This window comes from Eumetopias jubatus, unplaced genomic scaffold, assembly GCF_037043125.1.
Source record: "Eumetopias jubatus isolate StellerSeaLion01/CBP00866 unplaced genomic scaffold, mEumJub1_p1.0 scaffold_6, whole genome shotgun sequence".
NCBI classification, from domain to species: domain Eukaryota; kingdom Metazoa; phylum Chordata; class Mammalia; order Carnivora; family Otariidae; genus Eumetopias; species Eumetopias jubatus.
Genome location: NW_028274812.1, coordinates 53347122 through 53373285, shown reverse-complemented (window position 1 = coordinate 53373285; position 26164 = coordinate 53347122). Strand labels below are relative to the sequence as shown.

The 26164-nt window shown below is 45.4% G+C and overlaps 1 protein-coding gene across 14 annotated transcripts in view; it reads right to left on the bottom strand.

The window, feature by feature from the left end:
• Nucleotides 1-26164, bottom strand: part of SCML4 (Scm polycomb group protein like 4) — a 107863-nt gene that overhangs the window by 47588 nt on the left and 34111 nt on the right. For 10 of the 14 annotated variants that reach the window (XR_015768322.1, XR_015768323.1, XR_003609446.2 and 7 more), the window contains exon 2: nt 8000-8214. The exons of 2 other annotated variants lie outside the window; for them this stretch is intronic. Coding sequence is in view for 8 of the 12 variants with exons in the window: in XM_088023901.1 (XP_087880027.1) it covers nt 8000-8214 (215 nt within the window). In the remaining 4 variants the exon portion in view is untranslated. Of the gene's footprint in view, nt 1-7999; nt 8215-23248; nt 23461-26164 lie in introns of all 14 variants that reach the window. 2 more of the 14 variants (XM_028104119.1, XM_028104127.1) reach the window with 2 other exon arrangements.

The following is a 26164-nucleotide window of genomic DNA, read 5'->3' as shown; positions in this document are numbered from 1 at the left end:
ATGAGTAGAAAAAAATTAAATACTAAAAAAAAAAAAAAAGTCCAAAAGAAGGCAGGACAGGTGGGTAAAAGGAGCCTAGAATGAGTGGGACAGATAGAATACACGAAATAAGATATATATTTAAATCTAAATTTATCCGTAATTTCTTTAAACATAAGTGGACCAAATGCCTAGTTAAAAGACAAAGATTATTATATTACTGGACATTAGGGGTTGAAATGTGTCCCCCAAAATGAGGTTGAAGCCCTAACCCACAGGACCCGTGAATGTGACCTTATTTGGAAATCGGATCTTTGCTGAAAATCAAGTTAAAATGAGGTCATTAGGATGGGCCCTAATCCAGTATGACTGTGTCATTAAAAGGGAGAAATTTGGACAGAGACAGACGAGTATAGAGGGAAGACAATATGAAGACACCGGAAGGACACCATCGACGAGCCAAGGCATAGACCTTGATCTTGGACTTCCAGCCTCCAGAACTGTGAGACAATGAATTTCTGTTGTCTAAGCCACCCAGTTTTTTGTACTTTGTTACAGCGGCCCTAGGAACCTAATATGCCATATTTTTTTAAAAAATCATGTTCATCCTCCCCTCCATACCTCCCCACCTTTATTTGAGGATAGTTTTGTTCATGTCCCTGCCATAGCTTTCCTTGGGGGCACATTCCTCCTTTAGACTCACACTCTTTCTCCACCCAAAACTCCCTCAGGGTTCTGAGGAGATGCTGTGGGGAGCAAAATTAGGGAAAATTGAATACCTCACTGTGTTTAACCTCAGACTTTAGTCTAAAAACTTGCCTGTTGGAAATGCAAATCAGCTCCAACAAGAAGAAGTTCATAGCCAATGACCTAATTCCATTCCTAGGAGTCAGCCTGTTTCTGGGTCTACCCATACCTTTTTCTCCCTGCACTTGGAGGACAGATTAAACACCTAAGGGATGGAGGGGCCGTTATCCTTTGATTAAACACCTAAGAGATGGAGGGGCCACTATCCTTTGGCCTTGAGGCCTGCTTTGGCAACATGTCCCTCAGTTAAAGCTGAGAAGGTAGCTCAGCTTATTTTGAACTAAAACTTCTGTGGGATAATAAAATTACCCCAATACAATAAACTGCCTACATGACAATGAAGACAGAGGGGATGCCTGAAGGCAGGAGGGAAACGGGCCGGCTCTCTCATGCCTTTCAGAGGTGCAAACAGGGTGGGGATAGGGTGAGGAATCTGGAGCTTTCTCCCACCATCTCTGTGCTGGGTTCAGATTCTCCTCTGGAGCCAGAGAACCCCTGAGACTGGTAAAGAGCGGAGGTGAGGGCGGGGAGTGGGGGGGGGGGGGCTTTGCTGAGGGCCAGGAAGATTGGTTTAGTTTCCTCCCAGACAGAGGGAAGCTGAGAGAGGAGACGATGAACCCAGTACTCCAGGGTACCAGGAGAGAAGAGAGAAAAGGGAAAACACAAAACACCATCACGGGATAGAGTGAAATTCAGAAAAGTGGATCTCCCCGTGAGAATTATTTAATGGAATACTGTCCACTATGCCCTGTGACCCCCAACAATCTTTAGTAGAGACCACACATTTCAAGGAATTCGTGGTGTGATTGGGTTTCTTACAGAAACTGGTGAGGAGGCCAAGTTCTCTGCATCGCAGGCATGGGGTCCACGCCGTAGATGGGAGAGGAAACAGGGCGCATCCAGGTACAGGACTGTGTGCTTAGGAGTACCCAGAGCAGTGGGAGGTTGGAGCTGGCTTATACTGGGCCATGAGGGATGACTTGCAAGTTATTTGTTAAACCCAGTGATTGCTGAACATTAAAGTATATATACTTACAGAGTCTTAATTTAAAATACGTTAAAAACAAAGGTAATCGATACTCAAAACTCATGACTTTCTAATTATTTTGTTATCGCACCCCTAGAGACGTACAGAGGCAGGGGTGTGGGGCCACATATCTCTGACCAACACCATGCTTGGGGCTGTCATCTTGGTGCCTTGAAACTGGACATGATGGGAATATTTATACCTTGAAAATTATCAAGTGCTACAAATTAGGGCTGAAGTTACTCTTGTTGACTTACAGACTTAAGAAAGTGAGGAGAAAATGTTAAAAACACAAATTAAACTTCAAAGTGTGCCTTGTCTACGGCTGTTACACCATGAATAACACAAAAAACCGAACTACTTTCGGTTTTCACAAACTATCATCCAGTTCAGTGAAGAAGTTCATCACATTCTCAACAAACGAGCAAAATTCCAACATACAACTTCACTGTTTACTTTTCTTTTACTTCTTAGCATAATTGAAAATATCAGCTAGCATTCATGTTGGAGTTACACTCAGAATGCTGGTGGGGAGGGGGTACATTGGCCAACACAGCACCGCCTCCCACCCACTACTGAGCCTCAACTTTGGCCCTTGCTCCAGCCTGGGGTTGGGGGGGTGGAGGGTCACAGGAAACCACAGGAGAGACAGTCCCTACCCGGAGTACTGTACCCCATTCAGCCTAAGGGAATGGCCCCTGCATTGTTTTGCTTGGGTAATGATTTTCCCCATGCAAGGGGCATGCCATGCCCACCATCAGCAAGGGGGTACCTTGAAGATCAGCGCAGGAAGGCTCATTAGATAGCTATTCTTCCCTTACATACAATATCATGCTACATTTGACGTTCATAAATATGACTCCAAGACAATACAAGATCGGGATAATCAAAGAATCGTGGAAGTCAATTCAACAGTTCTAATGAAAACACATTGTAGAAAGAGCTTTAAGCAAGTGTTGGAACAAATAAAACCCTTTCTACTTAAGTTTGAACATTCTCTTAATTGAGATTTTTGTGAATTTGACTTCCTTGTAACACAATGCCAAGAACACATACCTTTTTTGGGGGGAAGGGAGGTGGGGAGAAAAGGTTGGCAATAAAAAAGAGGGAATAAAACATACTGTGGCATTACTTATGTTTATTAGAAAATCACTCTCTTTATAGAGTGAATCTTCTAGTTAACAGAACACTGTTCTTTAGGACGCCTGGGTGGCTCAGTCCGTTAAGCTTCTGCCTTCGGCTCAGGTCATGATCCAGGGGTCCTGGGACCAAGCCCCGCATCGGGCTCCCTGCTCATCAGGAAGCCTGCTTCTCCCTCTGCCTCTGCTCCCCCTGCTTGTGCTCTCTCCCTCCCTCTCTCTCTCTCTGACAAATAAATAAATAAAATCTTTAAAAAAAAAAAAGACTCTTCTTTAAGAACTTAGCAGAGGCTGCTGGTTAATCCCCAAAATATCCATGCCCCCTTTCTTTATTAGTGGGATCCCTGAATTTTAGCTGGCCACCTGAGCACCAGCATTGCATTTCTCCATCTCCTTTGGCTCTAAGTGTGGCCAAGGGACTAGGTCCAGGACAGTGAGATCCAAGTGTAAGGGGTGTGTGCAGCTTTGAGGGTCGAGTCCTTGAAGGGAAAGACATGCCTCCACTACCTCTCCCCCCATCCGCTGCCTAGACTAGTGCAGTAGTGGGAACTGGAGGGTCATTTTAGAGCATGAGGTAGAGATTTGGTGTTAAGAGTAACAGAGCAGGGGCACCTGGGTGGCTCAGTCCTGTTATGCATCTGACTCTTGATTTCAGCTCAGGTCATGATCTCAGGGTCCTGGGATGAGCCCCGTGTTATGTCAGGCTGTGCGCTCAGTGGGGAGTCTGCTTCTCTCCCTCTGCCCCTCCCCGGGCTCACACCCTCTCTCTCTTTCTCTCTAAAATAAATAAATCTTTAAAAAAAAAAAAAAAAGAGTAGCTGAGCAACAACAGAGAAGGAGCCTGAGTCCCCAACACCGTGGAGGCATCATATCACCCTCAGCTGCTTCCCGGACTTTAACATGAGGGAAGTTAGCTTCTACGTTCTTTAAGCCGCTGTTGTTTGGCCTTTGTTACAGCAACTGGACTTGTATTCCAAATGACACAATTGCCAACATGTTAGAACATGTTAACCATTTGTTTTTAATATCTTAGGGATGATATTCTTTCTAAACATGTTACATTTTTCTAAGCTTATTAAACAGAGCAGACAGAACATAATTTACTCTTTTTTGGAAAGAGTAAATGGGAAAGCATAATTACTATTCTGAACAATAATGCAAAGAGAGTGCCAAGGTCAGTAAGTGGACTCAGGCTGTGGAACTTGGTTCATTTATACCTAATTCCTGCCATTTATCTCACTCCCCTCACTATCAGGGATCAAATAAGAAAATACACACAAGCTGCTTTGGCCCAGAGCCTCAAACACAGAAGTGCTCAGTGAATTTTACATATGACTGTTATTGCTGCTATTATTATTATTACTATTACTATTATGTAGAGGGGACAAACAGCTATTTTTAAAACCCAGCACTTTTTTCTTCCTGCTTCAATCATACTCCCAACCATAAAGACACAGAAGCTGGAAATCCCACTGTTCGGTGACATTATAATCAGCTGCATGTACAGAACAGAAGCTACAGTTTCTCCTTGATATAGACTCTCTCTCTTTATCTCTTTAAAACAACCTTAATGGTCTTTTTAGTCATGAAATATAAGGAAAATCTATCTGTTGACCTTGTGTTGTCTCTGAACTAAACCAATAGCAGATGCTTCAAACTGAGATGTAAATTCAGTTCCATAATGAAGAAGGCTGTTTCCATGTCAGTCAGCATATGGCTCTTCAGAGAAAATATGATGTGAAGAGGTTTTTGCTTCCTTCGACTGGGTGACAAGGGGGCATAAGGCCATCAAATGATGTTCTTACAGCAGTGAGCATGCCCCAGCAATGTGGCTGCAGGCCTGGGCCAAGAGACATGCGCAGATGGCCCCCCCCGGGGGGGGGGGCGGCATGACCTATGAACTCTGGGGCGCTGACATCTGACTACCAGTTGAATTCTTCCTTTTCTGCCTGTAATTCACTCATATTATTCTCAAGACCCAGAGAAGGGGTTAAATATTACAGCCTGTGTTAGCTGTGCCTGGGTCTTAAACAGAGAGGCGTGTGCCCATACTTGGACCAGAGAGAGTTTCCACATGTGCTTGACACAGAGGTGATTGGCAGTGCAGTTTGGGAGAGCACCAGGCAAGAAGTGACAAATGGCAACCCGCATAGACCTTGACACAGTCAGCACAACCAGGCATCCTCAGAATCTCCTGGAAAAGAGCCTTCCGAAGATTCAAACACTGATTATTTTGTTATGACAATATTGTTAGCATAAATATATCATAATGATGCTATTGACATAACAATTATTATTTTATAATATTGATCATATTCTATATTATTAATAAAATACCATTTAATTATAACAAAAATTCTTATTATGTTTATTCTGTGTCCAGAATGTGTGTGCGTTCTTCTTTCCCAAAATATCTTCCGCTTCAAATCAGAGGCCATTATATTGCTATAATTGAGCTTGTAAGAAATGTACCTATGATAAAGGTAAATAGACTCTGAAGGAGGGCTTGGAAATGTTTTCTTAGTAGTAAAATACAAGATCTTTAAGGGCAGACCAAGTAATATCTTATTTCGCTTGCTCAGGATTTCTTTTTTAACAACTCTGTCTCCCTAACTGTATCTCAGATAGTTAACATTGCCAAATTTTAGTGGCCATTTGGTAAATGAAATGAAATTGTACAGTTTCCTTGCTGGCTCCCCCACAATTAAAACCTTTTCGTTAATGGTAAAATGGGGCTTCTGGGTCTCAGAAATTGTCAGAATAAAACTGGAGAGACCTAATAGTCGCCAAATTCATTTTGCCAAGTAAAGACATTTTTAAAAATTACCAAATCCTGACAACATGCAACATTTAATAAAACACTTTTTAAAATTCCCAAGTTGTGACAACATACGACACTTAAATAAAATATATTTTAACACCAAAACAGTGGGAAGTTTCAGGGGCTCCTGGGTGGCTCAGTCCTTAAGGGCCTGCCTTTGGCTCAGGTCATGATTCCAAGGTCCTGGGATGGAGCCCTGCATTGGGCTTCCTGCTCAGCAGAGAGTCTGCTTCTCCCTCTCCCACTCCCCCCGCTCGTGTTCCTGCTCTCACTGTCTCTCTCTGTCAAATAAATAAAATCTTTAAAAAAAAAATAGTAGGAAGTTTCAGAATAAAGGAGGATCCTTTGGGTGGAATCATTGTAGCTTTATGAAGATTTTCACATGGTTCTTATTTTTCCTGCATCACCACGAGGGAGTCAGCACTTCCAGCAGAAGGCACCTGGTTTGGAGTCATTCCCAAACACCAAACCCACGGCCTGGGGAGCTGTCTGGGAGCTGCTGGTCTGAGATAATTCCCACACATTTCCCCAAATACGTGGAAGGTGGACTCGAGGAAGAGCTGGGACCTGTTGTCCCTGTGAGGTATGGGCACGAGACCTGCCTGCCATGTTGTAGGACCCCGATTGTCAGCTAACCACCCCAAAAGCTTTCTTCCTGCCCCGAGGTGTCTCTATGTGTTAGGAGCCCTGAAAACTGCCCCTTTTAGGACACGGGACAATTGCCAAGTCGGGCTCATTCCATGGACTGAATTTCCATTTTTCCTGGCCCTAGAAATGCTGTGTCTGTCGGTAATTTTCATGCTTGGGCCACAGCTCCCAGGGGAGTAGGAGAAAGGCCAACTAGGAGAGAGGAGTTTTCAGCGTGTTTCCTCAGATCCTGGATTTGCTCCCTGGCTCTATCAACTCTCTGTTGATAGAAGGCTGCCCTGCTCCAGCCTTCCAGACCCAACTCCCGCACCTCAGCAATGGCACAGGTAGCCAAGCTGGGAAGACCCGCCCCGTGCCCGCTTCAGAGACACAATCTGAAGCTGACCGAAGCTGATGTGCCCATGAGAAAAAGGAGTCTCTCTTTGTTAGAAAAATAAGCAGTGACAGAAGATTCTACTTCAGGAGATGGCTGAGTAAAAGCTCCTTTTACTAAAGCCCATGACCCCCAAATAACTTGGAGTCACCTTCCCCCCCACCTACCAGTTTTATTTTCCAGCAGTTGGAGGAACTGCAGAGAACTAAAGGGATAAAGGTTGAATTCATTACCAATTCTTCCGGAAGCTTAGTCTTCCTGCTGACCTGAAATAATTTCCATACATTTTCCTAAATATATGGGAGTTAATTGCCAATTTGCATTTTGGTTTGAGTATTCAGATCTCAAGATGGAAACATAAGCTCTTTATTTCAAGAAAAATAAATGAAGGAAAACTTCTGAAGCTCATTTTCTAATGCCCAAAAGGCTCGTGAAGAACAAGCTCAATAGACTTTCTTTTCTAGTAGCCTCTTCAAAAACCTCTGGGAGGAGAAGCTCTCCCTCCCTCGGTTCAGATTGCCTTATGTGATTGCAATTACATCCGAGAATTTCTTTTCCACCCCCCGCCACTCCAAACTGTTAAGTCTTCAAAGGGTCTCGGGATTTTAATTCTGCCTGATAGGCCTCCTTGGAGCCAAACTTGACGTCAGCACTTCTTATAAGCAGGAAACTATGAATTAACACCCCGAATTTTCGTGATGAGTCCCCTTGTTGGGGCTCTGTTTGGGAAAGCGCTCCTGTGTCCTTTGCCACGAGCCTGCACACATTATTAATTCAGATGTCTCAGGAACATCATCTGCTTCTACTAAAACCAACGACGAAGGAGTTCTGGAGAGTGGCTTTGAGCGCCGCCCTAAGAGGCCCGGTTAGGGGAAAACGTGGTGTCTGAAACACTAATTTAGATGCGAGGCTTAATAACGTGTGTTTAGCTATGACCCTAAAATCTGCTCGCCTTACAACTTTCCCCATCTGGTGCAATTTGCTTTCTCTGCTTGTAAAAATGCACACGACAGGGGCCGCATGCATTGTGTGCCGGGGGAACAACGAGGCCCTGTCCGTGACGCGCTTGCCTGAGAGAAACCTAGTGCCCGGCCGGTCGGGCCCCAGCTGTCAGCCCTTCCCTCACAGCGGGCAGGGGCCTTCCGCCCGAGCACGCGTGGCCCAGCCCAGCATCACCGTGGAGAGAGAAGATGATGGAGCCGTACCTTGTACCCAGGCTTCCGCCCTCTTTTCTTTGGAATCTTCACTGCTGGCAAAGAGCCAGCTGAAGCGGAATAAAGGTTATGAACCGCCATCTTCATAGGTGTTGAGTGAAGCGGGGGTCGGCCTCGCTTTCTCCCCGGGATCCTCTGAGACTGCATGTCTGCTGGTGCCAGTCTTACGGAAGGAAGTGACCAATCGCTCACAGGCAGAAGAGGAGCTAAGAATTAGTCCAGACACAAAGCAAAACAAAAACAGAAGGGTTTGTTTGGTTTGCGAGGCAAACATGTATCCAGTTTGCTGGTTTTGGCCATCCCTAATCCTTTATCGGAGGGGAAGACCAGATACGAGAGAGCCAGGCACCACAGTGCTGTCGCGCTCCTGGTAGAATTTCCAGGAGAACAAATTTCCACAGGGCTATGATGAAGTAGGGGCGATCCTGGCTAGGGGAGGAGAACATCGATTCCCAGCTCCAAACACAAGCAACAAGGCGGCTTCATCAGTGTGTGTCTCAGTTTCCCCAGGTAGTTTAACTGTGAGGTGCTACAATAATAGTATTAAATAAATACAACCCTCCTCTCACATCCACTCCTGTCCCTTTGGTTGGGTTATAAATGGGTCTGACCTTTAGTTTTCCTGTGAAAGAAATTTGACAATACAAATGAATTGTATTAAAGTTATGTCCCTTGGGGCGCCTGGGTGGCTCAGTCGTTAGGTGTCTGCCTTCGGCTCAGGTCATGGTCCCGGGGTCCTGGGATCGAGCCCCGCATCGGGCTCCCTGCTCGGCGGGAAGCCTGCTTCTCCCTCTCCCACTCCCCCTGCTTGTGTTCCCTCTCTCGCTGTGTCTCTCTCTGTCAAATAAATAAAATCTTAAAAAATAAAATGGATAGAGCCCAAATAACAAGCAATAAGGGACTAGTTCATATATCTACAGAATAAAACAGTCAACCAGTTAAAGCCTTTAACAAAACTATTTCAATAACAGGAGGTTGAGTGAAAAAGCATCTCATAAATTGCACATAAAAATTATCGCCGCTCTGCAAAAATTTATGTGGTGAAAAAGTGAAAGGAGACATGCTAAAATACCACCGATGGCAAAGATGGTGGGACTGTGGGTAATTGTTCGCTATGGACACATCCTTTCCCCCATGCAGATACCCCACATACGATAATATTCGTAGCATTAAAAATACTAATAACAAGCTCCTTCAGGTAGAGTTGCCTAAATCTTGCAGCAAGAGGTAGTTGATCGACTCCAACCCAGAGAACACAGTGGTATCATGAGCTCAGGGGTCAGATTTCCTTGAATGTTCAGGACTGTGACAGGTGGGACAGAACATTAGACTCTCATGCAGGAGGGATGTTCAATGATAAAATGTATGTCTGAGCCTTAGTGGTAGCCAACAGTGGAAATGAGAAGGTTTTGCTCAAAAGGCTGCAGAAAGAATCGGGAAAGGTGATGGAAGCCGTCTCTACAGTCTCTACCCTTTGGTCTGGGCAACACTGCAGGAACCACATTGCTTTGCTCAGGAAGGAAAATATCAAATAGTGGATATTTGGTATCTGAAAACATGACCGGAGAAATTGGGGCATCTTTTACAAATGTCAGTTCACTTTGTTAATTCTTTGAATTAGTAGCAGTATTCTTTCCATAATCTTGATTGCTCTTGGAAATATCACACCTAGTACATAGAATTTTAAAGCATAAATTTATTGTTATATATTTCAGGTAGCTAGACAAGCTGTTGTGGATGTCAGTTTTCCCTGTTTTTGTATAAGAAAAATACCACATCTCATTGATTCTAAGATGCATGTTTTATCACTCATTAACATCTCTGAAATCACAATGCACCCTAAAGCACCATAAGCACATCAGAATTCCATAAGGAGCATTTTTTCTTTCTTAGGGTACATGAAACAGTGAGGTGTGCTATTATCAAAGGCATCTTACAGTCAGTGAATCATGATCAATGAAGAGAAATCCATCAAGATATGAACAAAGCTACGTTCCTTTTCTAGACTTGGTGTTAGGACTCCACAGTGCCAACAAATACCCCAAACACTCATTTTCAAAAAAGAGGCTTCACAAAACATCGAAAACCCACCAAAATTCATTCAGTAACATTTTTGCTGTGCAGAACTTGATCCGAGTCCCATTCTGAACTCTCATGATCAAGTTCTGGCTTCTGCATTATTGGTTATCTTTACATATATTTGGGGAACAGACTTTTTCTAGTCTAGTACCTGTTTTTCTACCTTTCTACTTTGCTTCTGGTGAGGAGGTCAGCAACGTATCTAACATTAAGATCAAAAGTCAGTCAGAGAAAACCCAGGACCTGACAAGGCATTGAATCTCTTTGTTCCTGCAGGTGAAGGTTTATTCAGCTGCAGTCCTTCCCTGGTGAATTGTGCTTCTCTGCTCTTTTAGATTCTCCCTCACAAACATCTTCTTGTTGAATAGGTTTAGGGGAGTAAAGAAAGGGTAACAAATTAATTGGCATATTATCTTAGGAATTTATGTCACTCAAAATTATACTGAACTATCCCCAAATTTCTCAGTACATTAGAAAAAAAATATTTCCTAGAAAAACAGTCATCTTTTTTTTAAATTTTTTTTTATTTATTTGAGAGAGAGCAAGAGAGTGAGCGAGCACAAGGGGTGGGGAAGAGCAGAAGGAGAAGCAGCCTCCCCGCCGAGCACAGAGCCCAATACGGGGCTAGATCCCAGGACCCCGAGACCGCGACCTGAGCCAAAGTCAGATGCTTAACTGACTGAGCCACTTAGGCACCCCGAAAAATAGTCATCTTTTATTTTTTTTTATTAAAGATTTTATTTATTTATCTGAGAGAGAGAGAATGAGAGATAGAGAGCACGAGAGGGAAGAGGGTCAGAGGGAGAAGCAGACTCCCCGCTGAGCAGGGAGCCCGACGTGGGACTCGATCCCGGGACTCCAGGATCATGACCTGAGCCGAAGGCAGTCGCTTAACCAACTGAGCCACCCAGGTGCCCTAGTCATCTTTTAAACTGGGCTTTTCTGTTGTTCTACTTCTCTTTCTCTACTGTGAGGGGAAAAACAGGACTTGTGCCACTTTCTATGTCCTCACTTCTGTGGAAGTACATCTATCTTAGGGCATGAAGGACCTTTCCTGAAAACTAAATCTGATTAATGGATTTCATGCTAGTGGAGCAGCAATGAACCATTATTGGAGGCATACAGAGCTCCACAGTATTTGGGGAGACACTTGGAGATAGGTCATCCACTGATCAAGAAGATGCGATTTTCACATCAATACAATTTTAATACACAAGTAAATGCGATGTTAAGTAATAAGACAGAGACTTTTAAAAACTGAAGAGGGTATTTTAATTATGGGGATTCTCTGAAAGTCTCCTTGGAATAATTTTCAAGATTTGGGGGAAAATGCTTACAAAGTGGTTTTAATAACAGACCCAGACACTTTGGAAATGTGTGACAAATTGTGACAAAAACTCAGGGTACCCAAAAATCTCCCTTTCCAAAAGTAAGACATGAACCCCCCAAAAAAAGTAAACACAGCAAAGATTAATACTGAAAATAAGGAAGGGTCCCAATCTTGGAATGCAGTGGAAATAAGACAGATGGGATTTTTTTAGGGAGAATATAACCATGGAAGATAGACAATGACAATTTATCCGATGTTTAATGAAAAGATTAAAACTAATAGTAAAGGAAAATACTCAAAGATATATAAGAGGCTGTCTTCCATAATGAAAAGGTTCTCTGTGTCTTAAGAAAAGTTCTTTAAGAATGTACAACAGCAAGAAATCCTAATGAAAATGATACACCCAAAAGAAAAAAGGAAAAAAATCTCTAAGCACTTCGGCAGAACAAATAGATCATTTATAATGGGAAAAATAAACAAGCTAGCTCTCGATAGCACCATTAGCCAGAAAAATAATGGAGTCAGCAGAGTGACCTTTTTTTCCAGGCGTTTATAGTTGCCACAATTCCTCCCACCACAGGGTCTTTGCATATATAGTTCCCTTTGCCCAGAATGCTCTCTTTCTTCTCCCTTGGTTTACTGCTCTCATTCTTCATCAGTTAGGTCACAGAAGCTTGTCCTGACCTCTCATTTGAATTCCTGAGCCTAGAGTTCCTCAGCTGTGACACGAACCCGCTGCATATACAGCATCCACCATGGAACCTGGACAAGGGAAGCAGGTGGGAACATGAAGACAACACCACCTGCTGTGCCTCTGGTCTAGGAGCCCCTTCCTCCCACCGTGTCCATGACATGGTAGTAGGCTGACTTATTTGCTTGCAGAGATTAAAACTGCAGACCCTTCACAGTTCTTCATGAAATTCAATAAGAAGTAGGACTTACATGAAGAAAATAACATTTTAAAAAATTCTACTTATGCCCTAAAATAAGATTCAAATAAATAAAAAAGATTATTCTGTTATTAGGCAGACGGATACTTCTAAAATATAATTGTCACCTAAATCATTCTATAAATTAAGTACAATCACATTAAAAATCTGAACGGACTTTAGGAAATGAAGGACAAAACAAAGGCCCATTGCTGGGTGAGGGGGGGGCGGGGAGGAGAAACTTGTTCTCCCGGTTTCTAAAATGTATTATAAAACTCTAACAATGGCAGCAGTATGGTACAGAGATAAGCCATCAGATCGATGGAAAAGTTAGTCCAGAAATTAAACATATATTAAGTTGCCATTTGTTTGAAATCTAAGATCATGTGTCATATCAGTACAGGAAAGCTCAATAAATGAGTTGTGGAAAACAGACACTTAGAAATAAATAAAATTTCAGCTGTATTTGAGCAAAATTAATTCTAGAGATATCTAAGACTAAAATATACCTTTAAAAAAAAACAAGAAGTACTGAAGACAATCCGGGTCAACATTTATTTATTTATTTATTTATGATTTTATTTATTTTATTTGACAGAGAGAGAGAGAGCACAAGCAGGGGTAGTGGCAGGCAGAGGGAGAAGCAGGCTCCCCAAGGAGCAGGGAGCCCGATGTAGGGCTCGATCCCAGCACCCTGGCATCATGACCTGAGCCAAAGGCAGTTGCCCAACCAACTGAGCCACCCAGGCGCCCTATTTATTTATTTTTAAAGATCTTATTTATTTATTTGAGACAGAGAGTGGGGTGGCAGCGGCAGAAGGAGAAGCAGGTTCCCCGCTGAGCAGGGAGCCCATCTCGGGGTTCGATCCCAGGACCCTGGGATCGTGACCTGAGCTAAAGGTAGATGTTTAACTGAGCCACCCAGGCACCCCTATTTACTTATTTATTAAAAAGATTTTATTTATTTATTTGTTTGTTTGTTTGTTTGTTTGAGAGAGACTAAGAGGAGGGGCAGAGGGAGAGGGACAAGCGGACTCTGCACTGAGCATGGAGCCTGATCCCACGACCCTGAGCTCATGACCTGAGCCTAAATCAAATTCAAAGGCTTAGCCGACTGCGCCACCCAGGTGCCCCAAAGGTCAACATTTTAATACTCTTGGGTTGTGGACAGACTTTCTTAGTACGTTGAAAAACTCAGGAAGCAGAAATGGAAAGATTAATACACATGACTACATAAAACTCAAATGCTTTCATACAGTGAAAGTAAAATCCTGAAGAAGGGTTAAAACAAACGAAAATCTGAAAAAACTGTTACATAAGGGACCAATGAAAGGTAACTACAAAAAACTCCTTCAAGGGGCACCTGGGTGGCGCAGCTGGTTAAGCATCAGACTCTTGGTTTCGGCTCGGGTCATGATCTCAGTCCTGGGATCAGGGCCCAAATTGGGCTCCGAGCTCAGCACAGAGTCTGCTTGTCCCTCTCCCTCTGCTCCTCCCCCACCCACCTCTCTCCCTCTCTCTGTCTCTAAAATAAATAAATAAAATCTTAAAAAAAACTCCTTCAAATTATTAAAATACAAATAAACACTGAAAGAGAAAAAAACGGGCAAAAGACACAGATAATTCAGACAGAGAGAGAAAGGAAACAAGGAAGGAAGAGAGGGAGGGCGAGAGGGAGGTTAAAGGAAGGGTGGGAAGGGGCGCCTGGGTGGCTCAGTCGTTTGGGCGTCTGCCTTCGGCTCAGGTCATGATCCCAGGGTCCTGGGATCCAGCCCCGCATCGGGCTCCCTGCTCTGCGGGAAGCCTGCTTCTCCCTCTCCCACTCCCCCTGCTTGTGTTCCCTCTCTCGCTGTCTCTCTCTCTCTCTCTCTGTCAGTTAAATAAATAAATAAAATCTTAAAAAAAAAAAAAAAAGGAAGGGTGGGAAATAAATGGTCAATTATCAAAAGAAAAGATTCTAAACTTTACTGGTGACCTCCCCCAAAAGTACATTGAGACATCATTTATCGCCGATCAGATCGCTAAATGTGAATAACCTAATCAATAGTTCATGTTGGTGAAGGGTAGGGGAGCAAGCATTCCTATTTACTGTTGGTAGGGGTGGAAACTGGCTAACGTTTCTGGAGGACAATTGAAAATCACTTAAAAACTTCCACAAGCACACTTCCTAAGCCAGCTGCGTTACTCCGAAGGCTTTATCCTAAGAAGATGATCTGAGGAGAACACAAAGATATATGACCAAGGGTGTTCATGGCACATTGTTTATAATAGCAAAATACTGAAAGCAATCAAAATGTCTCTCAAACCATTTTAGTTAAGTAAATTATTTCACATTCATAAAATGGGTATTTTATGAATAAAATATTTCACATTCATAAATTGTAAATTTAAATATGTGTATATGTATACATATGCTCCAAGCATATGTAGTATGATTCTATTCGTATCTCTTTATGTATATAGCTATAGATAAGCCTGCATGTATTAGGCACAGAAAGAGGTCTTGGAAAGATAATCATCAAAAGGCTGATGGTAGTTGTCTCTGGGTGGAAAGATATTCAAAGATGTTTTTGCTGTCTTTGTACCATTCTGCACTGTTTGAATTTTTAAAACCATAGGCAGAAAAACACTATTATAAATAGAAAAATAAACAATGAGTGAATAATTCTCATTGTCTGGAAGGGTTTTTGGGGTGGTTTTCTTTTCTTTCTTTTTTTTGGGGGGGTGGAAATTTGTGTTTCTTTAGATGGCCTTTTGTTTTCTTGTTTTCTCATGGTTTTGGCTCCTGAGCTACAGAACTTCACTGGCCACTGCTTTAATGTCGTAAACAAATTGTGACCAAAAAAAAAAAAAAAAAAAAAGGACTTTAGGACCAAAAATAATGGAGAAGTTTATTTCAGAGCTAACAAGAATGCCATAAATAAGGGGCATCTGGCTGGCTCATTCGGTAGAGCATGCAGCTCTTGATCTCCAGGTTGTGAGTTTGAACCCCTCATTGGGTGATGAGATTACTTAGAATGTCATAAACAGATGGTGGACAGGGAGAGACAACCAGCTCTCAAGAGAGAAACAGCTCACTGCCCGTCTCTTCCTTGATACCACCTCCCTCCAGGCCCTTCCACTGAAGGACCAGGTGGAAATTGGGTTGCTGCCCTCCCCCAGTGATTTCCCTCATCTCCAAAGACCCTGAAAGACCTCAACTGCTGTCCAAAGACATCCTTTCCATGGACACATGATCTGATACAACTAAACACGTACATCACTTGAGAACTCTCAAAATCCTGGAGGTGTTATAGGATACCTCTGAATTTCTCTGCTTTCAATTGCAGACTTCAGCGAATACAGACTGCCTTAGCTCATGTCAGATTTGGAAGTCATCTTGGAGCAAAGAGCTTTAGTAAACATAAAAGATTCTCTCCCTAGAACAGCCTCATCCTCAAGTCTATAATTCTTCAAGTTATAAACCTTTCAGCAGTTGTCAAATCCTGGCTTGACATATTAAATCAAGTGATTTGCTGCTGTTTTCCTAAATCTCCCTCTCTTATCAAAACAAGGCTTGGCTGGAAATATTACGACTGAACCAAGAGAAACTAAGATCTGGTCTAGGAACTTCCAGATGACATTCTACCTGCTAGCCTTGCAAATCTAATACATATAAACCTAGGTCCTGGCTAACAGTGCTTCGTCAAGGTAAGGAACAAAGAATTACCAAATCCAAAGCAGACACCAATCGCACGGCACCATTGAGTTCCCTAACTCAATCCTGAGGCATCTATTTGTGCAGTCACTCCTTCATTCACTCCTTCGGGTATTCATTCATCCAACAAATATCTATAATATGTGCAGTGAGTGTCAAAATACTGTGTGAGGCACTTGGATTACAGATGAGAATAAATAAAAGACACCTCCTAAGATACTCACTATGGAGAGCAGGTAAGTAAAGAGGCAATAATAAGATGCAGGATGGATGGTCTAACAGAGGTTTCATGTGAAATGCTAGAAGAGCACCAAGGAGGACAGAAATCAGTTCTATTAACAAAGTTGTAAGGAGTGGTGGCAGGAGAAGCCCACACGGGTAACACTGAGCTAGGACTTTCCCAGGCAGAATAAGCTAAATGCACAGAGCTGGTAATAGAGCAGGTATGTGGAGAGGGTGGGCCAGCCAGACCGGAAGCAGGATCGATGGCTTTCTGTTGCTTCTAAAAGCTGTGAGAGGAGGCAACTAGAAAGATGTCTAAACTCCTAATGGACTCTAAATTATTTCCTTCCATTAACTGTATGGCATGGGTTCCTATCCTTGGTGTGATGCTCTTTCTGTCATTTCAAAAGTACGACCACAATCCTATCTTCTCTCATTCTGAGGCACCATATTGAATTCACCGTAAGCTGGTGTAGCCAGCAGCCTTGTACACACCCTCATCCCCACGGCTTCGCAGGCAGCCTAGGTGTGTGTGAGGTCATTTCCAGGGAGAAGGATGTGCCTTGGCATCTGTCTAAAATTCTGCCATTCTCCAAGGTGGCCCATCCGCTCCTGCTTCAGAGACCTTTCCTTCTCCACACAGCCACCTCTCACTGCTCTGGTCGCCTTTGCCACGACCGCCTGCACCACCAGTTGCAGCAGGCACCAAGGCGACGACACCTTCTACAGTTTGCCCATGGTTTCCTGCACATAAATGATCTCTGCGCATTCCTGGAGGCTAGGGGGCCGTGTTTCACATGTCGCTCTGCTCTTCACAGCACCTAGTGCAATACCGAGCCCACACAGTGCACCTGACACCTGCGGCAGAATCATTCACCACCGCGTCTAGTCTACCCTCAGACCTCGGCTAACAGTCCACAGCTGGGGTCAGAGGTGTCCTCTCATATTTTTAAATTTTGGATGGAAATAGATCAATATAATAGAACACTTTGATGGTCAGTGAAACCTTCATACCATAAGAGGGAGTACTGTCCCTATAATCTGTTAAATGGAGAAAAGGAACTACTTTTTTTTTTTTTTTTAATATGTTACTTATTTGACACAGAGAGAGAGCACGCACAAGCAGGCTCCCCGCTGAGCCCAATGCGGGGCTCGATCCCAGGACCCTGGGATCATGACCTGAGCCAAAGGCAGACACTTAACTGACTGAGCCACTCAGGCGCCCCGAAAAGGAACTTCTTAATACACCTTTTCCTCAATTCTGACAAAAAAATTGGGCCAACAAAAGCCAAAGCCAATGTCCATGTGTACTCACTCCTAGCACTCACATTTTGCTTTCTGATACTATTCTCCTTTTTAAATAAAACCAAAACTACTTAAAGATAGCCAATTCCATATCTTGGGGAGAGAGAAAGGTTAGGATTAGCTTGAAACATCTTTTATTACCAGAACAAGGATGATTTTAAGAATATCAGTGATGGCGCTAAGAGGACAAAGAAGCAAGTTATTCCAATTTATGAATCAATAATAACAATGACAACAGCAATGGTAATATGATGAAGCAACTCTTTGTGAAAAGGTATGAGTTCTTTGTGATACTCAGAAACCTAAGGTAAAGTGCACCAAGCTCTAGCTGCAATCATTTTACTGCAATGGAAGGGTAAATAAAATAATATATAATTAATTTTTGTTTATTTTTTAAAACATGGGAGAGTTTATCCATAGGTATTTTATTCCATTAATTACATACTGATATGCCCTTTTCTCTACCTGTTGAAATAGACGAGGGTGAGTACAAAGAAACTGTAAATAAGCCAACTTGTCCTGGAAAAATGGGAACTGACCCAGGAACAAAAGGGACTGGTAAGTCCCAGTTGTCTGACAAAATAACCAGGTAGAAAGCAGGTTCAGCAGAAGGTTCAAAGGTGATGAGTCTGTTAAATGTCTTCAGGGTAGCTGTAATGTGCAGACTTGTGCCCTCAAGGCCCGGAAAAGAAGTTTCTAGATGTGTCTAGCACATAGAGGGCGACTTCAGGACATCGGTGTCTCCCAACTCTGCTATTGGGTAAGGTGTGGGGGTGGGGGTTGCGGGGCGGTATGGTGCGGTGAGGAGGGGGCTTCGGGCCTCCTGTAAGCAGCCATCTGTGGTGAGGGCAGACTCTAAAAGTCCATCAAATCCATTCCACCCTTGGCTGAACTTACAAAAGCCCCTCCTCTCCGTCACGCTGAAACCTTCGCTGCACCCAGTAAGGGTGCAGCTGCCAGGGTGACGGAGAGCCAAGATTCGCATATTTAAGGGGCGGGAGGAAAGATGCATCAAGTAAGAGCAGAGACTATGCCCAGGGAAGTGGGGAAAATACCATTCCAATCTGCAGGATTTGGAAAAACTTTGGAACATTTGAAGCATGAGAGATAGGCACACCAGAGGTGTGAACAATTCACTGGCAGGGTAGCTGCTCAGCTGGAGCCCGAATCTACCTATTTTCTGGGACCCGCCTGACCCCTCAGCGAGCAGGAGAAGAGAGGGGCTGCTTTTAACTCCAGCACTGCCATCTGGGCCCACGGGCCTGGGGCGGCTCCTCAGAAGGTGAGTGTCGGAGAGCACGGGGAAGAAGGTGCCAGGCCCAGGAGAGACTAGTCACCACCTCTTTGTTTCAGGTGCCCATGTCTTTCCTTTAATCAAGACCCCCACACTGACAGCCCCCCCCCTTCAGGTGCTGTCCCTCCAGAAGACAGCACTCTGGAGCTCCGGGGGGGCTGGCCCTGGGCCTGTCTTCCTCAGCTCCATCCCTCACCCTGCCCCTGCAATTCTCTGTGTGACAGGGGCTGACCCCCCTAAGCAGTTTTCCAAGGCTGCTGTGACAGCTGGCTGCTGGCTGGATTGCCCAAAGGGAGGTGCTTGTCTGAGTTTGAAATGTGGTGGTTGGCATGGGTGAAGCCAGAGAACCTAACACCCTCTCACTTTGCTTCGCTGAGTCTCTGCCAGAAACTTCTCCCCTGAGGTAACCTGGTTTGCCTTCTGCAACACCACCCCTTCCCTCTGTCCCTCCAGCCTAGGGGTGGTGGCACCCACGGAGACTGTGGCTAATTGTCCAGTCTGCTGTTTTGGCTCTTTCATCACCGTTTCCCTGCATTAAATATTCAGTGTCTTAAATACGAAAGAGGTTTCCTAGTTAGAGCCCAACAGACATACGTGGAAAAGGATGGCATCTGCCTGCCCTATAATCAGGTCAGCTAATGACCCGACAGAATGGGAACTTTGTAAAAAAGCCTCCTTTGAGAATCGCTTATCTTCTCTGCTCTCTCAAAGGATGGAGTCTGTCCACCTGTGGCCACACCTGGGGCCATGCCCACATGCAGACACATGGGTTGTGAGAAGAACGTGGGGGGAGGCAGGAGAGAGGATGCTCTCTGCCATTGCTGTGGTCAGCAGAATCATGGCTCTATCTAATGAGAGCAAATGCTCTTCAAGGTAAAGGTTGACATTTACACAGTCACATGTAGAGCATGCTATTACATGGTAGCTGGGGAAGACACATAAATATACACACACATAGGCAGGCATATATGCTTCTACATGCATAAAATATCTCTGGAAAAGTTTAAAGATGGTAGCAGTCATCTCTCGGAGATGGGGGTGTGGGAGGGCTGGGGTCTAGGGACTGGAGAGGGAAAGGGACTTTTCTCCACACACTGGTTTCCACCTTTTGTATCTGGTGTGTATTCAAAAACAGAAAAACAAACCAATAAACTCAATCTATAACCTCTTACTCTAGAGAAGAGAGAATGTGGCCCTGTCATCTGCTGACACTGATCAGCGGGGCCTGCTGTACCAGCATGGAGGATGGGGGAGGGCCCGGGGCTCAGACACATGCGTGTGGCCTTTATCATGTGGCCATGGTTGTGCGCATTTGCATTGGACACCACAACACCAAATAACCCCGAAGACTTGACTGATCAGATCCGCAACCATTTCAGTGGGTGTTCACAGTACATAAGGCACAGTATTAGGTGCTCGTGGAAATGACTCCAGACTTAGAAGGCTGGCTTCCAGTCCTGGCTCTGCTCCTAATCAGCTGAGCAATGGAGACAAGCCACTCAGCCTCTCTGGGCCTCTGCACAGGTTTAGATCTCTAACCTCCCTGTTGAGCAAAACTGATGGATTCAATCAGTGAAGAGCCAAAAGCCCTTGTTCAATTCAGACAGTTTCTTACTTACATAGACAGCCAAAGCAAGAGGAGTACCAATTCCCCAGTGTCCCTTGTCCCACAAAAGGAGCCAGATGACTGCATTCAGAGAGGTGTGGCACGTGCTGCTGAGGAGCCACCAGTCTGCAGAGAAGCAGTCTTAAAGTCTGCAGCTGTACCCTGAAGGAGAGCCAAGTGAAAGCCCCACAGCTCATAAGCACCCAGGAGGCAATCAGAAATTGTCCTACAACAGCCTCCTGGGCAGATGGGGAGGTGAGTGGCAGGTGATCTGGAAGCGGCTCCTCACAAGCCTCCCATGCTGTCCTGCTCTGGGAGGGATTCTTCCTGGATTCACAGGGATTCTGCCAAGATTTCCATCAGCTGCAGTCAAGCCTTGCCTGTGTGGCCTATGTGGAGATGTGCAGTCTCCAATGCGCCATGGAGGAGCTTGCCCTCTGCATTCCCCTCCTGCTCTGAGAAGCTTACCACTTAGAAGGGGAGAAGAGACAGCTGTACGTGATCTGCCAGGAGGACAGCTCTGAAGCAATGCGTGTCCAGGTTCAGAGAGCCCAAGCTCAGAGAGAAGGGGTCCTATGGGGCTGAAGTTCTCGGCGCCACAGGGTGATGAAGTGAAAGCCGGAGCTTGGGGCCTGCTGGCTCCCCCACCCTCACCAGGTTCTTGCAGCCTGGCACTCCCTGAGGGAACTTGTGCACCCACCTCCCCCTTTGCTACTGACCCTAGAGGACATCCAAGCTGAAGGACTGCCCTGTGTGCAGCCCCTGGAGATTACCCCCGTTACCTACCCCATTCCAGAAGGCTTTCAGGGGCTTGAACATGATCATGAAAGTGGCCTGCTTCCTATCTGAATGAGAGGTAGAAGGAAGGAGAACTCAAGGTAAGTCAGTCACAAAGGTTCTCCTCAGACACCTCTATTTTGGTGCCTCCACTCCCGGTTTTCTCTAAGGCTGGAGTCAAGAAAGTAGTGTTACCTGAGCTCTGCTCAGCTTTTCAAGAGAGCCCTATCTCTAGCCTCTCTTCAAAAAACATCAGCTTCTGCCTGAAATGTGAAGCCTTTCCCCTTAGCTAGGTGGAAAGGAGTCACCTTCAAAGACTTGTGTGCCTCATGGACGTGGCTTCCCAAAGGGTCCCTCCCCACCGCTCTGCCTGGACAGAATGTTTCTGTTCTACATCCTCCTCTGTGACCGTGACTGAACAATGTCTACCATAGCACCTGCAACATGTCATTCCACTTATTTGTATACTTGTCTATGTCTTCCAATATACTCGAGCACCTTGAAGGAGACGCTATGTCCTGATCAATGTAGTCTGCCTGTTTCAGCGTCTGGCACATCTTAGGGACTTAACATATGTTTATCAAATAAATGATGAATGAATGAATGAATGAATGAATGATAAGCAACCCAAACCCTCTTCCCAGATCCTTTCATTCCCCAGCACTGAGGCATATCAGGATCCAGCCCAGGGCACTTGCCTCCACCAGGCTCAGCCCGAGAGCCGCTTTCCAACAAGGCCACTCCAGCAAGACCGTAGAGCACCGCATGCTGCCAAGAGGGGCCTTCATCTACTTCATCTCTATTAATTTTCCCAACAACTCTGTGAGATAAGCATTACTGCCCTTGGTGTACAGATGAGGCTCTGAGGCCCAGAGAGGTTGCGTGAGATGGCCCATTAGTGGGCAGAACTCAGATTCCACCCCAGGGCTCCTTGCACAAATCCCTCCAGCTGCCTCCCAGAGTCAGCCCTGGGTAGCACATAAGGAGCCAGCAATGGGGCTGGTTAGGGGGACAGGAGGGAAACCTGACCCTTCAAGCCACACCTTCATGTCTTCTAGGACACAGAGAAGAGGCACTGATACTAAGTGAAAGCTAGGTGGTTAAGACAACCCAATCAACTTGCTGAGGCCACGATGACTGGATGGAGACAAGAGCACATTTATTGAATCAGCACCTGCGACATATAGATCGACCCAAGTATTTCTAAGGGCTTGTTAAAGAGTAGTCGCAGGTAGTGTAGGGCAGCACTTGCTGGAAGATGCTCGTCTCTACTAGGAGCTGGGGCCCTCGGCTTTCTCCAAGCTCACGTCCTGCAGTGGAAGGAAAGGCACTTTTTATTGCAGCTACAAGTATTTCTTTCTTTCTTTCTTTCTTTCTTTTTTTTTTTTTTTTGCAAACCACTATTTCCTGTTTTGTTCTCTATTTATACTTTACGCTTAGTTTTGAGAAAGCACTGGTGGTTTGGGGTTTTGGTTGTTTCTAGTTCAGTCTTTATCTACAAAACCAACTCTCTTTTTGAGATGATTTTCTGTAATGTAAACCAACAGTAGACTTAGATTCTTTTCAAATACTTTGCTAAGAAAAATTCCTCAAGCTTTAACAATAAAACAGTAGGATTCAAATAGCACAAATCACAACTCTCCGAGTCAGTGCTTCAGGGAATGGGAATCCATTCACCAGCCTTGGGGATTTGTGAATTGCCCAAGGCTTCTTGAGGCAGTCACCTTTCCAACACAAACATTATCACACAGATTTCCAGGCACGCGGTTGTTCATACTGAAGCATAGAAACGTGCTATAATATCTTCATTGTGATACTCTCTGCAAAACTTTGAAGTGCCTGAGACACAGGGTTAGTGCTATGTAATGAGTGTAGCGACTTGGTGTTTGCCCTTGAAGAACCCACTGTCTAAGAACATTGCACACTTTGGACCCAGGTATGCAAGGTACAGTGGTCAGCAGAGAACAAATATGAAAACAACCCAAGAACTAACACCCTCACCTCTTGTGCAAGTCAAAGAGAGATGCCTTTTCGACATGAAAGGCAAGAGCAAGTGCAGATTATCTTGAAGCTGGTTTTATTCCTCCATACTTGGTAACTGAGAGCCTTGCTTCCCCAACAGGAAGGACCAGGCTCCTGAGGTTGAGGCGTCAGTGAGGGCAGAGGTGGTCAGGGGCCAGCAAGCAGGGATGAGGAGAGCCGGCTTTGAGTCACTGTGGGAAAGAAATAGAGCAGCCGTGTGACTCTTGGGCCTGTGTCCTGACCTGGCAAACGGAGACACCAGCACTCTCCAGGATCATACCAACCACCAGGCTGCCGTGAGGATCTGATGAGAAAATGGCCGTGAGAATCCATTGTAATCTGCAAAGCCCCACGTGACATAAATTACCGCTGTTGCCAGACAAATAATTCTTTTCTTTTGTTCCCTCTGTGAAGAACAGATTGTCAATAGGAACTCTGTTTCCCAACCAACTTGCTTGCAGGGACCCCAAAGACCACACACAACAAGAGCCCTCATTTGTATCTACCACGCTGAAGAAGTCCACCCAAATGCATCCAGAGAACGCCAGGCTCCTCGTCGCTTCCTGTGGGGAGTCCTAGAGTCCTGTCTCCCGCCTAGATTAGAACCTCCCCTCATGGGGGTGCAGCTGGGGATGGCAGCCTGGCATTGGGAGGTTCCATGGCTCTCGAGAAAGCCGGGAGGCTGAGACGCGGCGTGGGTCACCACGTGTCGCCTGCACACGCAGGCCCTGCGCCCTGGCTCGCTCCCCCTCTTCATGTCACAAAGAAAAATCCCAGGGGCTTCAAACATTAGGAGTGCCAGCTCTCGCCAGGGCTAGAACAAGCAGTACCAGCAAACTCGCCCCGGATGGTTTTTGTCTCACTTAAAGGAAGGACAACGAACTGCAGCCCTAATTGGCTGCTGACCGCCAAGGATCACAAAGTCTTCAGTTATCCTGGGAAGCATGGTCCCAGCGTCATCCTGTCACGGACACCGCAGGCAGGTCGCTGCTTCTCTGACCAGCGTCCCCTGGTGGCTCCCTCGGGCCTCATGGCACTACAAGACCAGGGCCCAAAAACAACTTCTTGGGCCCTCAAAAGGGAACTGCTGGCCAGAAATGGACTCTTCCCACCTGTTTCATTTGACAAATGTTTTCTGGGCACCTACTGTGTGCCAGGCCCTGTGCAGAGCCCACTGGGGACGTGAAGATGAGCCCAGAATGATCCCTTCCGCAGACACTCCCAGGAGGAGGGAAGGGAAGCAGAGCATATAGGTCACCACGTCTCCTTTCTTCCAGCCCTTCCCCATGTGCAGCCCCTCCCCCCATCCATGGGCATGCACATGCCCACATGTCCCCTTCCGGGGGACCCCCACAGCTGAGTCCTCCACGTCCGTGCTGTCAACACACAGCTTCTCGGTCTCAGTTCCCCCACCCCCACCCCTGGGATAGCTCTGAGCCTGGTGACACTCGAGGTTCACCCGAGAAGGTGAAGCCGGCATAGCACACATGCAGTCCAGACAAGGAGGGCTGGGCAATGACCACAAAGACAGAGCCTCTGTCGACCAGGCCTACCAGCCCATGGCAAAACAGCCAGGTTTACCTTTCAGGTCTTCCTGGGGCAACCCCTTCTCCCCTCCAACAGCGAAGCACCCCACCCTTGGACACACAGGCTTCCCAGTCGCTCCAGCCCTCATGGGCGACTTGCCTCGCACCCGCATCCCCTTGCTTCCGGTGCTGTCTCTGGTGGACCCAGTTAGGCCCGGGGCCCTGCTGACAGGACCAACAAGGCGACAAAGAGTAGATGGATAAACAAATGGGCTGATAAAGCACATATACATGCAGACATTATGTTGTTAGATTCTTACTCACTATAAGCCTTTAAGGCGAGTATTATTGGGTACCCCCACAATACAGATGACGAGTCTGTCAGATCTCCATGGATGACAGCTCAGAAGGGCTCCATGTCTTGTCAGAGGCCACACAGCTAAGGCCAGGCCAGCCTGTCTCTTGTGGCCAACAAGATGTTAGCTGCTGAGACCCGAGGAGGGTCATCTCCCAAGGCTTTTTTTCCTGGCTGAGAGACGCCTCATTTTAAAAGCTGACCACACCCTGAGACAAGTGGATGACGTTACTAGCGCTGTGTCTGGGCTGGGTAAAAGCTTCTGCGACCTCTTGCGGCCTTGCACACAGCAAGTCCCCAATAAATACGCTTTAATTGATAAAAAGAAAGGGAGGGAGGGTGTATTACAACAATGCTCTTGTGGTCTTCCACTTCTTGGTTGCTAAAGGAAAGGTCAGAAAAGGAAAAACTAACCAATCTTCTGTCCTGCTTCCCTCCAGTGGCTTAATAGCATAATTTTCCAAACCGTCTCCCCTCTCCAAAGGCCTCCTGTGGCCATGTAACGACAGTTAAATCAATTCTTAATTAGCTTTCAAAGTTTACCTTTTGAAAACCTGTATATATGAATATTTATTGAACACTTACTAGGTGCAAGGCATTTGTGCCAGGCCCTGGAGATACAAAGGGGCATCGGGACAAGCTTGCAAACAGAAAAACACCTGCGGCCGACAGGCGTGCCTAATCTAAGACAAACCTTTCATGCCTAAGTGGAAGAGGCAGGAAGAAGAGTTTCAGCAGAAGTTAAAACACAGAAGGGGCTGACAGTCACAAAAAGCACTAAAGAATGCAGGGAGGTGTCATTGGGTTAATTCTTCTTTTTCGAAGCAAGAAGAACAGGGACAGAATTAACCCACTGCTCAAAATAGACTGGGGAGTTCACAAGTGGCAGTAACTATTTGTTTCTATGTGTTTAGCACCCAAAAGCAAAGGATCTCAAACTGGAAGCCACAAACCCAGGACAGAGAGGAGAGGCAGGGATATCGACAAGCTGCACATCACTTCAATGAGCTCAGA